Source organism: Peromyscus maniculatus, chromosome 10, assembly GCF_049852395.1.
Source record: "Peromyscus maniculatus bairdii isolate BWxNUB_F1_BW_parent chromosome 10, HU_Pman_BW_mat_3.1, whole genome shotgun sequence".
In the NCBI taxonomy this organism is placed as follows: Eukaryota; Metazoa; Chordata; class Mammalia; order Rodentia; family Cricetidae; genus Peromyscus; species Peromyscus maniculatus.
The window spans coordinates 50,367,064-50,385,518 of NC_134861.1; the positions used below are offsets into that span (position 1 = coordinate 50,367,064).

An 18,455-nucleotide genomic window follows, 5' to 3' on the forward strand; every position below is an offset into this window, starting at 1 on the left:
TCTGAGTGCGTAACTGTCATGATAAGTCATGTCTCTAGGTTGTTGAGGCTTCAAGAGGGTCCAGGTTTGTATAATGGAAGTAAGAATAAAACCTGTGCAGTCCAGGAACTGAAAGTAGGAAGTCGTTGAGCCCAGGGCAGCTTGTGCTGTTGTCCTCTCTTCCTCTCTGTGGTTTCCTCTGCTGTTGTCATTATTTGGTCTTGCATGTTTATGGGCTTCATCTGTTCGAATTAGCACTCGGTCCATTGTGACTGCTGTAGTACGGTACTTTCAGAACCACAGTAGTTACCTCCTTGAAGACCCGGAGTCATGGCCAGGAAGCATGGGTTTTCATGATTTTAATTGTAGTTTTTTGTGAGAAAACAATTCTGCCATTCTTGTATAGTTACTGTTTTTTCTTTTTTGGTGAGCTGTCCTCCCGTCAAGTAGCTGTGGAAGTGGGTGACAGAGTGAGAGGAGTGACTGAGTGTGTGTATGGATCTTTGTGAATTGAGTAGTTCCTGGGGAAAGGGCTGCAACTAAGTAGAGCAGCCAAATAATAGTTTTAATTATATTTATGTTAGATTTTATTACGGCAGAGTCAAAAAAAGCCCAGTACAGATACCAGATGTATATTATAGTGCAAAAACTGTAATTAGTTTATGATATGACTTCCCGCAGTTAGATATGTAAAGCGATCTATTTCATTGTTAGTGGTACCGAAAGAGTTTACTTAGAATCTTGTGTGGGAATCTCTCTGAAAAGCATATTAAATAACCAGCCATTCACAGAGCACTCCTTGATTAGTGTTGTCAGCTTATGATTTCTTGGAGTAGGTTTGTGGGATTGGTATCTCTACCACGGATGCTGTTTACTTAACTGAATTTAGATTCTGCTTTCAGATTTCTTGACTCACGGATTTCTGTAAGTTAAAAGATAGTTGTCTTTTGCTTATGTGTTTTTGTTTATTTATGAGTTTTCAAAATTTCTCTAGTTGGCCTTCTTTATTCACCAAATCAGTAGTTTTCTATAAAGCTTTAGAGAATTCTGAGCAGGCAGAATTGTGTGTTCTGTAGGATAGAGAAGGAGTTTGATGGGGCCAGGTGGACTTTCATATGCATGTTTAGTTCACTTAAACATTTTCAGACTTTGTTTCTACAGAAAATGAGTCTTTCTGTGTTTTCTACTCATGTTCTCTGATAAGGATGACAAAAATCTGTAAGGTGTAGAATGTGCCTTCCAAGTTATGTGTTACAAGCTTCATTATCATGTGATCTTTTTTTTTTTAAACCTTTTTTAAATTGATTCTTTGGAAATTTCACACCATGCACCCCAATCCCACTCATTTCCCAGTCCCTCCATACCCACCCTTCACCCTTGTAGTGTCCCCTTCCCAAAGGAAAACTTAAAAAGAAATAATAAAAATAAAATAAGAAATAAATAAAAATATAAGTAAGACTATTTTTTTTTTGTTGTTGTTTTTTCGAGACAGGGTTTCTCTGCGTAGCTTTGCGCCTTTTCTGGAGCTCACTTGGTAGCCCAGGCTGGCCTCGAACTCACAGAGATCCGCCTGGCTCTGCCTCCCGAGTGCTGGGACTAAAGGCGTGCGCCACCACCGCCCGGCAAAGTAAGACTATTAATTAAAGAAATAAAAACAAAACAAAAAAGAAACCACTTTACTGCTCTGTCTTTCCCGCCTCTCTGTCTCCTCTTTATTGGTCTTTAGTGGCATTGGCAGCTGCTGTTTATCATACAGTCTATATACCCTTTTGTCCACACAGCTTTGCTTGCAAGTGTTCATTATGTAATGAGTTGTTGGTCAGGTTCAAGGCCTCTGGCTTTGGTACACTATCAATATTGGACCCTCACTGAAACTCCTTTTGGATATTCTGCTTTTGCTCTGAGTCATGGAGAACCTGCGGCTATGGTTCTGCAAGACCAGTCTTTTCATGTGCTCCAGCAGGTCATAGACGGGGTAGATGTTGGGAAGTGCCAGCTCAAAGCCCTGGATGTGTGGTCGCTGAGTTGGTCAATCCAGGTTTCTGGGACCACTCCCCCTTCAGGTGAGGGGTGGGGCCATCTTTCCCAAGTGGAGGGGGAACTCTCTAGTGTCAGGGTCATGGGGGTCACTATCCCAGGGTGAGGGGTGGGTCAGCTCTCCAGTGAGAGGGGGTGGCTTTCCTCAGGCCAGTGAAGGGTGGGGCAACTCAGCATGGCTCTTGTACTTCAACACATGGTTCAAAACATGGTTTGCATTGACCCCTGTGGTAACATGGGCAGTGGACATCAACACAGAACCCCAGCTGCAGCGGGACCATGGACCCAGACATGGCCATCAGCAGCAGTTTGGGCTTAGCTGTTACTATTGCCCTGGGTGGCAGCTTAGGCATCTCAGATTGGCATGGGCCCAGCAGCAGTGTGGTCCCTGGGCTCCAGTATAACCCCAGGTGATGGACCCGACCCAGGGCAGGGGAGTGGGGACTGCAGGGTGGGTTAGTTGCACAGCAAGCACTTGATGGTAACAGGAGCCATGAACATCAACATAGATTCTGGCTGCGGTAGGGCCATGAATCTCAGACATAGCCTCTGGCCAGAGCCCAGATGTTACCATGGCCCTGGGTGGCAGTGCAGGCTACCCCAATCTGTATGACTCTGGCGGCAGTTTGACCCTTGGACACCAACATGGCCTCAGGTGTCTGAGGACCTGGGACCTGGGACCTGGGCATATGTCCAGCCTTCAGTGGTAACAGGAGCCACGGACGTCAATGGAGATGTTGGCTGTTGTAGGGCCAGAGACCCTGACATGGCCCTCAGCAGCAGCTTAGCCCAGAAGACACCATAGCCCCAGACAACAGAGTGACATGGCCCTAGCAGCTGCTTGTCCCTTGGACTCCAACATAGTCACAGGTGGCAACTCAGAACCTAGGCATCCTTGTGGCCTTTGGTGGCACCATGGGCCATGGACATCTGCACAGATCCTGGCTGAGGTAGGGTCATGGACCCAGACATGGTCCCCGGCCACAGCCCAGGCCCAGCCGACACCATGGCTCCAGGTAGCCGCACAAACTACCCAGGCATCGCTCTGCTGCACAGTGGATCATTATTTTTTTTAAGCAAAAGTATTTTTTGATAATTCTAGGAAAAGTACAATTCCATATATTTTGTTTTTACTTAGCTTTTTGTTTTGAGACAGGGTTTCTCTGTGTAGCTCTGAATGTCCTGGAATTGTCTCTGTAGACCAGGCTAACTTCAAACTCAGAGATCTGCTTTCCTCTGCCTCTCAAATACTGGGATTAAAGGCGTGAGCCACCACCACTCAGCCTACTTAGCTTTCTTAAAAATGATTATTTTATTGTTTTGGGAGTTTCTGGGACACCCCAAACAACTCTAGGGGAGGTATCCTATACTTGAAACTAAGGTTATTTGGCAACATATGGCTTTTTGGAAGAGCGTTATATCCTGTAGGGGAACTGCAGTTAAATGCTTGTAGATAAGTTTCTAAATGGTCTTATTAAATAAAAGACATGGAGCCAAATATAGGGGTGAAAAAAACACATAGGAAGCTTGTGAAATAGTAGGTTTCCATATGACTTCGAACATTCTTAGTGCTGTTATTATTCTCCCTGTCCCTCTCCTGCCTTCCCCTTTGTCCCTCTTTACACTTAAAACTTCCGGCCGGGCGGTGGTGGCGCACGCCTTTAGTCCCAGCACTCGGGAGGCAGAGCCAGGCGGATCTCTGTGAGTTCGAGGCCAGCCTGGGCTACCAAGTGAGCTCCAGGAAAGGCGCAAAGCTACACAGAGAAACCCTGTCTCGTAAAAACCAAAAAAAAAAAAAACAAAAAAAAAAAAACTTCCTGTCAGTTGTTTTCTCCTTCCCCTCTGTATCACCAGTGTTCTACCACCCCCATCTCCCTTTGATTTGTTAAGCACGTGTTTAATATATAGCCATAAACTCATTCTGTAGTTTCTCAAATATGAACTAAGTATCACATCTCATCTATATGGAAATTAGCTTATTTCTGAAACCATAGAACCGTCCTTTTCAGTTATTAGTGCTCACCCAGTGAAGAGAAGACATTCTTTTTGATGTGTATCCCGTAAACGGAACAGTTGCTCTTTGTTCCAGCTGACTGGACTCTTTCCAAGACTGACTTCCTCTTTGCTCAGTCTATCATCATGGTGTTCAGCTCGAGATTCTCTTCAGCTCTTGGACCTCTTCCAAGATGGGCAGTTTCTAAGCATCTTAGGTGTAGTGATCCCATCTCCCCCAAATATTATACTAGATTCTAAAGATATCAGTTAGGAAGGATGGCATGAGGCTAGCCAGAGAAGCCCCTTTAACTGTACCTTTACAAAAAGAAGTTTATAAAACAAGACACTAGTTATAGCAACAGAAGAAAAATAATCTAAAGTGAATCTTTTAAATCACTGCTTTTCAAGCTAATTGATATATGGCCAGATTTTTAATTCCCAGTGTCATGATAGCAGGGTCTATACAGCTAACACATTTGCCACATGTTTGGCTCAGATGCTTTGAAAGCGTTATCTGATCACTTCTACAAAGGCTCCTAAGTACTCACTCTCCATTTCTATATCTATAGTAGAAGAGTGTAAGCTGTCACCAGCTAGTCTGTTGAGGTCACTGTGAATAGTGGTGTTGATCTTAAAAGCTGAGCATTGAAACTTGCAAAGGTAAATGATGTGCTTAATACTATATAACTGTTAAGTAGTTTAGTATAGCCTTACTCTAGTCAAACCAAAATTTTGTCATGTCTGAGATGTTTATTATTAATGTATAAAAATAAGAACTTTGCTTCTAGAGTTTAAGCCCATAGGGGCTTGACTTTTTCTGTATTTGGATTTCTGAAACAGTCTATGATCTACTTTCAGAATCAAGGGATAGTCAATACAGATACAAGTAAAATAACAAAACAAGGGAAAAAAAGTAAAAAAATGTTGAGCAACAATTAAAAGTGATACTGATAATAATTTAAAGTATTCTATTTGTTTCATATAATTAGATGAGATCGGGCATGTTCAGGGTGGTATGGCCGTAGACTTGTTTCATATAATTAGAATAATGGGTTATTTAGAGGAAGTTTGAGGAGATAAAAACCTGAAAAATTGTCAGGGATAGCGTTGGTGAATGATTTATAGGTATAATAGCCTTTGCTATTTATTTGTTGGACAGTGGGAAAGAAATATTACAGTCCTGGTTAATTTTTAGCAGAGATTAATTTTGCTGCTTTCTTTTTAAATATTGTAAAGTATGATTTTAAGGATATATACATAGGTTTATAAAATATACTAGTTGTGTCATTGTAGCCCGCTTTCCTTGAATAATGGCTTAGATGGTAGAAAAACATAGAACTATGGTAAAGTGATTGAGATTAGTGTGAGTTGTGGTTGGAAATAACTCATCACTGTTTATGTGTCACAAAGGTAATATTGAGCCAGTAGTAACTCAACCACATGCTTGAAGATAGCCAGGGCTTTGGTCTCAATACTTGTTCATTGTTTTAACCTTGGGCATGTTATTTAACCTCCATTGGCCTTGGTTCCCATTTATAAAACAGAGTTAAACCAGTGCTTTCCTTACAGGTCCATCATGAAGTTTAGAAACAGTCTGTGTGTGTGCATGTGTAGTCTCTGCACAGTATAAATGTGAACTAATATCTATTGAGTCATGAACTTTGAATAAAAGCTTACACTACCTCTGTTCTCATGTTTGGAAGACATTTTGTAAAATGTGTTTAACGGTCATGAGAAATTGGTTTTAAAATACCTTTTTTTTTTGTTTTGTTTTAGTTTATTGGGACTAAAGGATTTTACTTATGTTTAAATTAATGTTTTCTCTCTTATAGTTTATAAGAGAAGATATGAAATATAAAGATGCTTCGAATAAGCATAGTCATCTGCACAGAGAAGATAAGCACATAACTGTTGAGGATTTGTGGAAACAATGGAAAACATCAGAAGGTAAGACTATGCAGTGGTCTGGAGTCTTGCTTGTCCGCTGCTGCCCTGCTTGGCACTGGCAGGCTACTAATTGCATATAATTTTAAAGAAGTACTATAAGATCATATTTCTGTGAGAATATTTACATTAAAATTTTTCTTAGATCCATTAAAGTTACAGGCTATTTTTAGATAATTTGATATCCTGTACTAGACTAAATAACATAATGTCTATTTGAGCTCATTGTGTGAGCTATTAAATGGTATTCTTATAAAAGTTTTATCAAATTAGAAAAAAGAGAAAACTGAAGTTTTCTTTTTAATTGTGAATAATGTCTAAAGTCTTCAGGAGCCCAGGAATTTTAAGCTTTTTCTGAAGTCCTCTGTAAGCCCTGATAATGCTGTAGTCTGCCTTGTGCTTTAAGGCAATGTTCTAAGACCTCCACAAGAAACATCCTGTGCATGCTGTTTTTCCTGTATATAAACTTCTTCAACGAAGTTTAATTCATAAGTTAGGCACATTAAGAGATGAACAGCAATTATAAATAACAAAGTAAAGTGATTATAACAATGTATTATAAATAAAAGTTCTGTGATGTGGTCCTTTTTCGCTGTTACAGAGCAGGTAGCATATACAGTGTGGATACTCTGGACACAGGAATAATTCACGTTCCTGCCAGAAAAGCACAATATTTTGTTATACTACTTAGAACACTCATTTAACACTTAATGGGTTGTTTCACAGATCACTCTAAGACAGAGGTCTGCACCCAAACCCATGCTTCAGTCACTGTTACCCCCTTTCCCTCTTCTCTTGGTCATCGCCTTCATTTCCTGCTCCATCCAAACTAGCCACTTTCTGTTTTCCAGTGTGCAGATACAGATGTCTTTTCAGCTGGCTCCCTTATCTCCTTTAAAGTCCTTATTAAGGACTAGTTTCCCATTGTGGCCTACTTCCTTTTCTTCTCTTTGGTTTTCCAACATGCGTGATCCTTCATATCATGTTGTTCGCCTGCACTTACTGTGTTCTAAAGTGTTATAGAGTGACTTCTTCATGACACCTGCTCCTTACCCATGAGGTAAGGCTTAGAGAGAAGAGTCTATTGTGTTTATTAGTAAATCTCCACATGAGGGGGACTCTGTCCTCAAAAGTCTTCTTGTTCCCCATCTAATGACTTTGCTTTGAGTAGATCTTTCATGATCTGTGAGAATGTTTCTGATTTGTTTCTTTGTAGTTTAAGACCTTTCCCAGGTAAATAGCCCCTTAATCTTTTTCTCTTAAGCTTTCACTTCTGTCTTATCTCATTCTATATTGCGACAGAGCGATGGTTTGATGTAAGTACAAATCGCTTGCCCTACTCTTCTAATGCAAGTTTCTTTCCCTTTCTCTCTCTCTCTCTCTCTCTCTCTCTCTCTCTCTCTCTCTCTCTCTCTCTCTCTCTCCCCCTCCCTCCCCCCCTCCCTCCCTCCCTCCCTCCCTCCCTCTCCCTCCCTCTCCCTCTCCCTCTCCCTCTCCCTCTCCCTCTCCCTCTCCCTCTCCCTCTCCCTCTCCCTCTCCCTCTCCCTCTCCCTCTCCCTCTCCCTCTCCCTCTCCCTCTCCCTCTCCCTCTCCCTCTCCCTCTCCCTCTCCCTCTCCCTCTCCCTCTCCCTCTCCCTCTCCCTCTCCCTCTCTTTCTTTCTTTCTTTCTTTCTTTCTTTCTTTCTTTCTTTCTTTCTTTCTTTCTTTCTTTCTTTCTTTCTTTCTTTCTTTCTTTTTTTTTTTTTTGTTTTTTTCGAGACAGAGTTTCTCTGTGTAGCTTTGCGCCTTTCCTGGAGCTCACTTGGTAGCCCAGGCTGGCCTCGAACTCACAGAGATCCGCCTGGCTCTGCCTCCCGAGTGCTGGGATTAAAGGCGTGCGCCACCACCGCCCGGCTCTTTCTTTCTTTCTTTCTTTCTTTCTTTCTTTCTTTCTTTCTTTCTTTCTTTCTTTCTTTCTTTCTTTCTTTCTCTCTCTCTCTCTCTCTCTCTCTCTCTCTCTCTCTCTCTCTCTCTCTCTCCCTCCCTCCCTCCCTCCCTCCCTCCCTCCTTTATAAAATACCATGTTTATTTTTTAAATAGAAATTGAGAATATCACAAAAATACAAACAACATGAAAGGTAGTATAAAGAAAATCCCTTTGTGCACCGATTCCGGAGGCGTTTTAAACCTGGCACAAGACCATGAAGTCAGCAGGCTATGCTGGGGCACTTAGGTGACAACAGCACAAGATGCATTGCGACTTCATATAGCTGCATATATTTGTATATCTACGTCTCAGAAGTGGAGGGTGGTACTTTAAAAGAACCCAGACAGAGCCCCTAAGAGTCAGGATCGAGAGCTTCCAGGGTACTTTTTTTTTAATTAAAAAAATTTTTTTTCTTTATTAAGAAAATTTCTACTCACTTCACATACCATCCACAGATCCCCCCTCCTCATTCCTCCCACCCCAGCCCTCTTTCCCAAGCCACCCCGCATCCCCACATCCCCCAAATTGAGGTCTCCCATGGGGGGTCAGCAGAGCCCAGCACACTGAGCCTTGGGAGATCAAGCCCCTTCCCACTGCACCAAGGCGGACGCAAGTTTCTTTTCTGAGAGCTTGACCTCCATCTCACTTGCTTGGGGTAAAGGCCTAAGAGAGTGGTTGCCAAGTTCCTGCTAGCCCAGCTGCCCAGAAGGAAGGAGAAAGGAGTTGTGTGTGGAGGATTCAGGCAATATAACTTCACCAGAAAGTTTGCAGAGATGGGGATGAGTCTCTTAACTCAGTTATTAAACCGTGCGGGGGAACTGGGCATTGCTGCCACACCCAAAGAGTTCCCTTTGATCTGTTTTTCTTTTCTTTCTTAAGACTTCTGTTAGAAAGCAACCAGTTCTTTTGAAAACTACTGAAAGTAGATACTAGAATGAATGTAAAAACATAGTAAATTGAATATTGATGAGATGAGTGTGTTAAACTTGTGTCTGTGACCGATATACACACACATTCATTCTCAGCCTGTCAGTGTTTAGGTATCTAGTGGCTAGAGCAGGGGCCCTTTTCAGCATGATACTCAACAAATGTGGGATTAATGGCTAAAAGTACGTGCCTGTTGGAAACGCCATGTTCCACATCCATTTCATCAAATATTTATGTCATGTTGTAGCACATGAATTCCTGAAAAACTCTTGCTTTGCAAAGTTATGAACTTAAAATGACAGTTAATGGAGAAGAAAAGCAGGTGAAATAGACCACTCAAAATCTAGGTCGCTATGTATCCTGATTCCGCACAGTACTGGAACTCATAAAAGAAATGTAAAATTACTAACCACTAACTGCTGCACTGGGTATAAGAATGTACATTAGAAATAATCAGTGACTGCAGTTTGGTGAAAGGCACTACCATGTTAAGTTGGGTTGAGGTTGCCTAAAATGAAAGAGAGGCAAGTGACGACACAGGTGAGAGCTGCAAGGCATGCGTGGCGGAGGTGGCAGTGGCCAGGTGACCACGAGGAAGGGCAAGAGTCACAGCTTGGTGTGCTGGTGGGGGATGGATAGAGTTTGTACATTTTGCTGCTACATGATATGAAGTGTTAACTTGTTTGAAAGTACCTCATGACATAATATATTGACAGTTCTCTAATTACCAGTCATACGTAAGATAATTCACATTACATGGGTTATTCTATATTTTGTGCCAAGCAGGCATACCACTGGATCCTTGGGATTAAAGTTAAGTTAGACATGGGTCCAGGCTATACCAAGCAAATTACTGAGTAGAAGAGAGAAAGAAAGTAAGTGATTACAATATAAGGTGATACATACACAGTACAGTTAAGGCTAGAGAATGGAGCTGGTTCATAGAAGGGAGCGATTAGCTCATTAGTAGGATTATTTACAGAAGGTGGTATTTGGAATAGACTGTGAAGATTGGCTAGTAGGTCTTAGAAAGGAAGGCAGGTTATGTGAGAAGGGTAGTTGTGAGTGGGTAGGATCAAGATATTCTGTACACACATGAAATTGTCAAAGAATAAAAAGACAAAACTAAACTAAAAATAAAAGGAAAACTATGAAGTATACAACGAATGGTTCCTTCTTTAATAATACTTGAATACTTTCTAAAATTGAAAGTAAAGGTGGCATGCTACTCAAAGTGTATGGACTTCCAAGTGATGTACTTTAAGAGATGGCTCACAGGGCTGGAGAGATGGCTCAGTGGTTAAGAGCACTGGCTACTCTTCCAGAGGACACAGGTTTGATTCCCAGTGCCCACATGGCAGCTCACAACCATCTGTAATTTGTAGCTAGAGTTTTCCTGCCTTGCCCACAGTCAGGACAAATCTCTGTCACCCGCCAGTCCCACAGCCGCTCAGACCCAACCAAGTAAACACAGAGACTTATATTGGTTACAAACTGTATGGCCGTGGCAGGCTTCTTGCTAACTGTTCTTATAGCTTAAATTAATCCATTTCCATAAATCTATACCTTGCCATGTGGCTCATGGCTTACCGGTGTCTTCACATGCTGCTTGTCATGGCGGGGGCTGGCAGTGTCTCCCTGCCTTCTTGTTCCCTCAATTCTCCTCTCTGTTAGTTCCACCTATACTTCCTGCCTGGCCACTGGCCAGTCAGTGTTTTATTTATTGACCAATCAGAGCATTTGACACACAGACCATCCCACAGCAGTAATTCCAGTTCTAGGGGATCTAATACCTTTTTCTGGTCTCTGAAGATACCCCAGACACACATGTAATGCACAGACATACATGCAGGCTGAACACCTATACATATAAAATAAAATTTAAAAATAATAAAAAGTGGCTCAATTACAGAATGTGAATCTTCTATGATGTAAATGGATTGTTTTCTGACACCCTAGATGGTCTCTTAGCAAGTGTTGTCCCTGTAGTACTTCTATAGACTAAAACTTTCAGCTATGCTTAAAGGGTTATAATAGGTTGAGTAGATATGTAAAATTTAGAGAAGTTTAGCTTAAAGCAACTTAAATTATCCTTAATTCAGAAAGTGGAGAGATTTAGGTATTTAATAATTATTATTTTCTAGTGTAACTGAACTTAAACAGAAAAAAAATGATCTTGGGTATTTTCTTTCTGTTTATGACAACAATTTTTTTGTAAACATTACATAAAAGTAAAAAATTCCTGGCCATGGGCCTTGACTTCTTAAAAGTAAGACACATCATAAATTGTTACCCTGTATAGATCCTTTTTATGCTGAGGTTTTTCTTCTGGGTGTGTTAGTGTAGGTGGATTTCTAAATATTGATAAAAGCTACTGGCCCTTTCTAGTTGTTCACTGTTGATTTTTACATAGAGACTGAATTGGAAAACTGGTGGACTGAATACATATTGTTTGGCATTATTGTCAGAGCTACTCAAAACAGAAAACGTGGAAATCCAGTAGCATTTTTGTGGTATCCAGCGATAGAATACTTTGTCTATTTACAGTATGCATGGCAGTCACTAGTAGGATCCAATGAAGTGTCAAGCCATTTCTTGAAGGAGTGTTAACAGCATTTTTCATATACACAGATGAAAAGCTAGATAGTGATGTAAGAATGCTTGGTAAATATTACCTAAACAGTGGTGTTAGAGGACTTTAGTAATATGGAGAGATTTATTCTAGGGCATGAGTTAATATTTGGAAGATATACATTTTCTTAGAAAGTCAGGGATGTTCAGGTTAGCACATTTAACATGAGTAAACGAGCCTTTTAAAATGGCACATTTAAGTGTTAGATTATTTGAATAAGCACAATTTATAAGCCAGACATGTAATTTCTTTTACTGTATGTGATAGGTCACTGAATATTTCTGTGCCTCAGTTCTGTGGTGTGTATGAATACTGTCAACTGTCTAGAAAGTTGTTCATAATCAGAGGTAAAGTGCTCAGAGCAGTGCGGAGTCCCAAGCAAATGCTCAGTGACTATTTGTTCCTATGATTATTTCTGTGAGGCAAATGTTACCATGCTAAGTTAAGCAATGTTGGAGTGCCACGTTAAGATTCTGCTCTTATACCAGTGCCAGTGAACCCAAAAGTTGTTTTCTGAAGGAAACTGTTGGTTTGTATGGTTTTCTCAGCAGCAAAGATAAAGGTATTCTTGGAGGATGGCATTGCAGTTATGAGTAGCAGTTTACTGTATGTGTAGGATGTAGCAGTTCATGTAGACTTTTGTCATCACCTCTAAATATTAGACATTGTTGAAGCTTCCAAGAAAGTTTTGTAATAGACAGGAATTTGTAGAAAGACTTATTCACCATAAACAGATTGTTACAATTGTATGTATAAAATGTGGATTTGAGTGGGAAGAGTGGAATATCATGGATTCTACAAACATTTTACAGGAGGACTTTGAAACTTTGCCCCTCTGTTTAGAGGTATTCAGAGGGTTTTGTTTGTGTGGTTTTTGTTTGTCTGTTTGCTTGCTTGTTTCTTATGACTGAACACATTGACTTTAAGGTTTTCAGATTGAATATATTGGCTTTGAGGGTGTCCATTAAATTGGCTCACACAGTATGAGTATTTTGTAAGTACTTACTAGGAGCAAGACATTGTCCCAGGCTAAGATACTCCGATGAAGAATGCTTTGTTCACGACCTGTTAGTGGAAAGACCCACTAACAGGTACTTAAGGGATGTTCTACAGTCGGCTGTTGAGAGCGTATAAAAGGAACTGGGGGATAGATAGGAAGAGGCCTGCCAGCAGAGGTTAAGTAAGGTGAGTAGGGTTGTATTCTGTGACATTTACCTTGTCATCCTTAACTGGAAATTTCTCCTGGATGAATAGTTCTAAGGATCTTAGGAATTAATACAGCATATTTGAAGAAAGACAGTGCTTAGTAAGCTGTCTAGCTAATACTGCTTAGCAGATCAGGTTTTAGTATTTTTGATCCTGTGTGTAGGTAGTGCTGTTAGTTTCAGAAGCTGTTGTCAGCTTCACTATAAGTCTGAGTTTTCATGTGCGCCAAAAGCACCTTAGACAAGGAAGGCCTGTTCCCTGAGATGGAGTCTAATTTCAGGATTAACAGTGCCATCATTTATTTGTACTGCTAACAAAAGGTTTTTAGTATTCTCAGAGCTGTGTCTGTGTAAAGGAAGGTAACACAAAGATGTTGCTGGTTCACTCTGTCAATCAACATTTAGGGGGATCAATATGGGTTTTGCTAAAAAAGTAGCACATCTATTTCATGCCATGTCTTTATACCAGGTGAACACTTGTGTGTGCTAGCTGTGGTGAGCCAGAACTCAGAGGGCTGGGTAAGAGGATCACAGCTTCCAGGTTTGACTGTGACTTGAGAGTCTGTGGTTGATATATTGTGCACCCCAATAAACTTATCTGGGGTTCAGAGAACAGAACAGCCACTATATTAAACATAGAGGTTAGCCAGTGGTAGCACATGCCTTTAATCCTGGCATTCTGGAGACAGAGATTCGGATCTTTGAGTTCAAGGTCACACTGGAAACAGCCAAGCATGGTGACACACATCTTCAATCGTAGCACTTGAGATCTCATGTCTTGCTTGGGAAAGACACATGCCTTTAATCCCAGGAAGTGATGGCAGGAAGCAGAAAGGTATATAAGGCATATGAGGACCAGGAACTAGAGGGTTTTTAAGCTTTTAGGTTTTTGAGTAGCAGTTCAGCTGAGATCCTTTTGGATGAGGACTCAGAGGCTTCCAGTTTGAGGAAACAAGATCAGCTGAGAAATTGGCAAGGTGAGGTTGGATGTGGTTTGTTCTGTTTCCCTGATCTTTCAGCTTTCATTCCAATATCTGGCTCTGGGTTTGTTTTTATTAATAAGACTTTTTAAGATTTGTGTTATAAGAGTCTAGCTTGAAAACAAAACAAAATCAAATAACACAAAACTCTGTAACTCATGTGAAGTATATTCTTTATTCTTTTGTAATCATATTTTTCTTTTTATTATTAAGTCCTGAATTCAGAGCACTCTTTGGTTTTACAAGACAGGGTTTCTCTGTGTAGCTTTGCACCTTTCCTGGAACTCACTTTGTAGACCAGGCTGGCCTCGAACTCCCAGAGATCTGCCTGCCTCTGCCTCTCGAGTGCACTCTTAAATAAGAAGTTTCTGATATTTATTTATTTAGGCAAGGTGTCGTTATGTAGCTCAGGCTGTCCTTGATTTTCAGTTCCCCTGCCTTACTGGGATTGAAGGTATATGCCACCATGCCCAGCTTTGATTAATCTTGATCACCATCCTATGTTAGCATTAGTGCTTGTGTTTCTTCATTCTAGAACTTTCTGCCAGGCCTGATTTGATTTCACTATTTTTCTTATTTCCTATTTCTCTTGACATACTTTCTTTTACTTCATGGCATTGGTATTTGGGAGACTTGGGGTTGCTGCATATGCTGACTTGCCAGGACTAAACACTTTCTCAACTTGTAGAATATATATAACTTTGATACAGTTGTAGTCTTCTAATTGCTCTGGAACCCTCCCTCAGAAGGTACAGAGACCAACTGCCTGTCACATCTCTGTCTGTACTCTGGAAAGGTGACCATTTTTATCTATTGAAATACTTGAAGTAAATGTGTTTTGAGGCTCATTTTTCTCATACAAGTTTTCTACTATAAATTCATTGCATGAAGACTTGTGCAGTGAAGAAGCACTATTTTCAGAATGTTTGTGACTTGTCCTTTCTCTAGTTCTGTATGTTTGAGTGAGTCCACATTTTTCTGCATTCATAAATGCGAGGGATACTCAGGCTTGGAGTACAGTAAGAGAACCATTGGCAGAAGGTAACAATGAGGATTATCCATTTCACTGTTGGTGGTGGGTTACCTAGGAAACAAGAGCTTTCTGAACAGTGTATTTTTGTTTGCTTTCTGTTCACCATTTTTTCAGCAGTTGGGAATCAGTTGCATATGGATATGTGCTGAATTTTGCCTTATCACTCCTTGGTTTGGGAAGGGGATGGGTAGGAGGGACTGTGAGTATAATTTTTTTTTTTTTTGCTTTATTTTTCAAAACAGGGTTTCTTTGTGTAGCCCTGGCTGTCCTGGAACTGGCTCTATAAACCAGGGTGGCCTTGAACTCAACAGAGATCTTCTTGCTTCTGCCTCCCAAGTGCTAGGATTAAAGATGTGTGCCACCATGCCTGGCTAGGGCTGTGCATGTAGTTCTTATATTCAGATACATGTTTTTGACAGAAATTCACTCAGTTAAATTCTGCTTTACATGGAATAAATATTATTATTTTAAATAAGACAATAAAAAGCAATGGTGTTCTTGCCAAAGATAGTCTACTTAAGAAAGCATTTTTAAAAGTAAGTGTTATATTTGAGTTCTCTCTCCATTCAACTGATTTCTAACATTTTTAAATCAACTATAATAAACATAATGGTATTAGTCAAGGTTTTCAATTTGCATGTGATCACATTGACTCATTTCTGGAATTTTTTACATTTCTATTATGAAATGCATATTGCATTTATAAAGACATAGAAGAAATGCTAGATAAAAATGGGGTAAGTTACATAGCACATTCACAAGTACACGCACACGCGCGCGCACACACACACACACACACACACACACTTATGTTGTCTAGCTTTTTCATTTGGTTCCATGTCTTAATGGTCAAGTTTTTGTTTTTTTGTTTTTTTTTTAACTGACCAAACGGTCCTTAAGTAAGCATTTCTTTCTCTTTGCTTCATTATGACTTCTACAGTATTGAAAATAATGGATCATTACATACTTTAGATTTTAAGTGTTTTCTTCAGTAGATATTTACTGCAATTATTTGTTTGAGATTAAGAATCTAGATTAGTCTGACAAAATGAAGAATTGTCAACACCTCATTGAAACAAGTTCAGTTTTTACTTCCACCATCAACTCTTTTTGTTATTATGCAGTAAGTTAAAAAAAGAGCATGAAACAGATGTTATCTCATTGCTTTTAAGTGCTCAACACAATAGACTTAACACTTAACAGAAATGTGTAGTAGTTAAAAGTCAGGAATTGAGGAAGTAAGTCTGCTGACATAAATCAGCAATCCCAGCACACAAAAGGGCTAAAGAGGGAGGATCACAAGCTCAAGGCCTGTCTGGGCCACAGAATTAGTCCAGTTTACCAAGACACTCTCTCAAAACGAAAAGTAGAAAGAGGCTGGATATATAGCTCAGTGGTAAAGCACCTGACATCATGTGGAATGCCCTCCGTAATGTAGCACAGATCCTAATTGGTCTTAATAATAAAAACCCAGAGCCAGACATCAGGGTAAATACTAAAAGATCAGAGACAAAGGAGCAAGCTACAGTCACCTTTTACCTCGCCAACTCCTCAGCCTGAAAGGGGTGAGCTCCTCTCTCCTCCTGCCTTATATTCCTCACTCAGCCCAGTCATATCATTTCCTGTTTGCTCCTCCCAGTGCTGGGATTAAAGGCATATGCCTCCCAAATCCTGGGATCTAAGGCATGAGATCCCAAGTACTGGGCTTAAAGGTGTGTGCCATTACTGCTTAGCTTCTATGGTTAAGTAGTGGCTAGCTCTACACTCTGATCTCCAAACAAGCTTTATTCGTTAGAGCACAAACAGAATATTACCACATTATAATCTCTAGAACCATTACGTGTATGTGGTGGTGGGCTTTAGGGGGGTGGTGACATGGGAATTGGCAGTTCATTGAAAGAAAGGGAAAGAGAGACAGCCTTAGGGAATACGGGCAGGCGTACAAGGTCTGACTAATGAAATGAGTAGTGGCCTTCAGAGGGACACAAGGCAAATCAGAAAGGGATGGTGGGCTGAAAAGATGGCTTAGCCCTTAAAGGATAAGGCTTACAACCCAAAGGACAGAAAGAATGGTGCCATCCATATTTAGAGGAATGTTTTCGGGAAGAGGGTAGATGGCTGTATACATTGGCAGGATAGTCTACTATGCTGCAAAGTTCTTGTTAAGAGTCCTAATGAAAACTCTGCCCCTTTGTTCTTAATAATAAGCATGACAATACACCAGCATGGGTTTTGTGTTTATCATGTAAGTCCTATGACTAATTATGGTTTTTGCTTACTTATATGTAGCTATCATTAAGAATCCCATGTATATTTTACACATGTTCTTAGCTTCCTTTTGATTTCCTGGCTCAGTGATACCATTCATCTTTTATTAATACTGCATGCATCTTTGTAAAAAAAAAATTTCTTTTCTCTTTCTGCACAGCTCTCTCCCTATAGTGGGAGATATAAAAAGACCAAAAAAAAAAAAATGGTTAGTATTATAGTTGGAGGTAAAGAAATATGGTATAAAAATTCCAAACCAAAAACTTAGATTTGGTAAGGAGTAAATCATTAACTTTGAAGAAATTGATTGGAGCATTGATATAATGAATGGACACACATATGTATGCATGCAAACTCACAAAAGATTCAAGTGTAATTAACTGATATATGAATAGATAAATCATGAAATATTTTTCAGTGAATTATTATTCAAGCTTTAAAAGGAAGAAAATTCTGATAATATACCCAGTATAGATGATTCATGATGATACATTGCCAAGTAAAATAAATACATCTAACAATACAAATACTATATAATTTTGCAGATGTGCAATACTTACAAAGTAGTCAAAAATCACAATGATAGAATTGGTAGAAGTGAGAGTAGGGAATTACTATAGTTGATACATACTAATTTCAGTTTCACAGGATAAAAAGAATTCTGAAAATAGATTTTAGTGATAGAAGCACAGAAAAATGGACTTAACTTCACTTGGTTATACTTGTAAAAAAAGTGAAGATAGTCAATCCTATTATATGTATTTTACCATAATAAAAAACATCAAAGAGAGTGAGATAAGTAGGAACAGTGATTAATACCCTATTTAAGAGATAGTTAATATGAAAGGAAATTGAATGGAGCTGCAAATGGCTAGTATGATTAAACAAAGGGTTTTTCTTGGGAACAAGTAGATAAGATTGTACTTAAAAGAAAAAAGGGAAGCAATTGACAATTACAAGCACAAACGATTTCATCACAGCGAGTACTTTTTGAATAGCCATTTATCAGAGGTGGTCTTCCTATAATCTTCACATTTAACAACAGCATCTGTTTCCTTCAGTATTCATGAGTTGATAAGATTTTGAGTTTGGGTTGGGTAGTGGCAGTGCATGCCTTTAATCCTAGCACTTGGAGGAAGAAGCAGTGTGAGTTAAGGCGAGCCTGGTTTACAGATTGAGTTCTAGGACAGCCAAGGCTACACACAGAAACCCTGTCTCAAAAAGCCAAAACAAAAAAAAAAAAAAAGAGTTTGATAAAAAATGAGTGTAAGCTCAGACAAGCAAGGAACTTTCTGGGGATCTAGTTCTCCATTGGAGTGGTAGTGACTCCAGGCTGTTCACCATTTTCAAATCCTTCTTAGAATTCATTGCTCATGGGAGATTAGACCAATAACCCTTGTTAAGTAATGACTGTAACTTTTTGTAAGACATGGGAGATAGTAGAGGATAGGGGGAGTAGAGGATGGAGAAGGGAGGCCCAAGAGATTCT

General features: G+C 39.9%; 1 protein-coding gene across 6 annotated transcripts in view; it reads left to right on the forward strand.

Moving 5' to 3' along the window:
* Nucleotides 1–18,455, forward strand: part of Stim2 (stromal interaction molecule 2) — a 133,525-nt gene that overhangs the window by 77,535 nt on the left and 37,535 nt on the right. For all 6 annotated transcript variants that reach the window (XM_076546311.1, XM_076546312.1, XM_076546309.1 and 3 more), the window contains exon 3: nt 5,844–5,958. In XM_076546311.1, the coding sequence (XP_076402426.1) occupies nt 5,844–5,958 (115 nt within the window). The remainder of the gene's footprint in view (nt 1–5,843; nt 5,959–18,455) is intronic.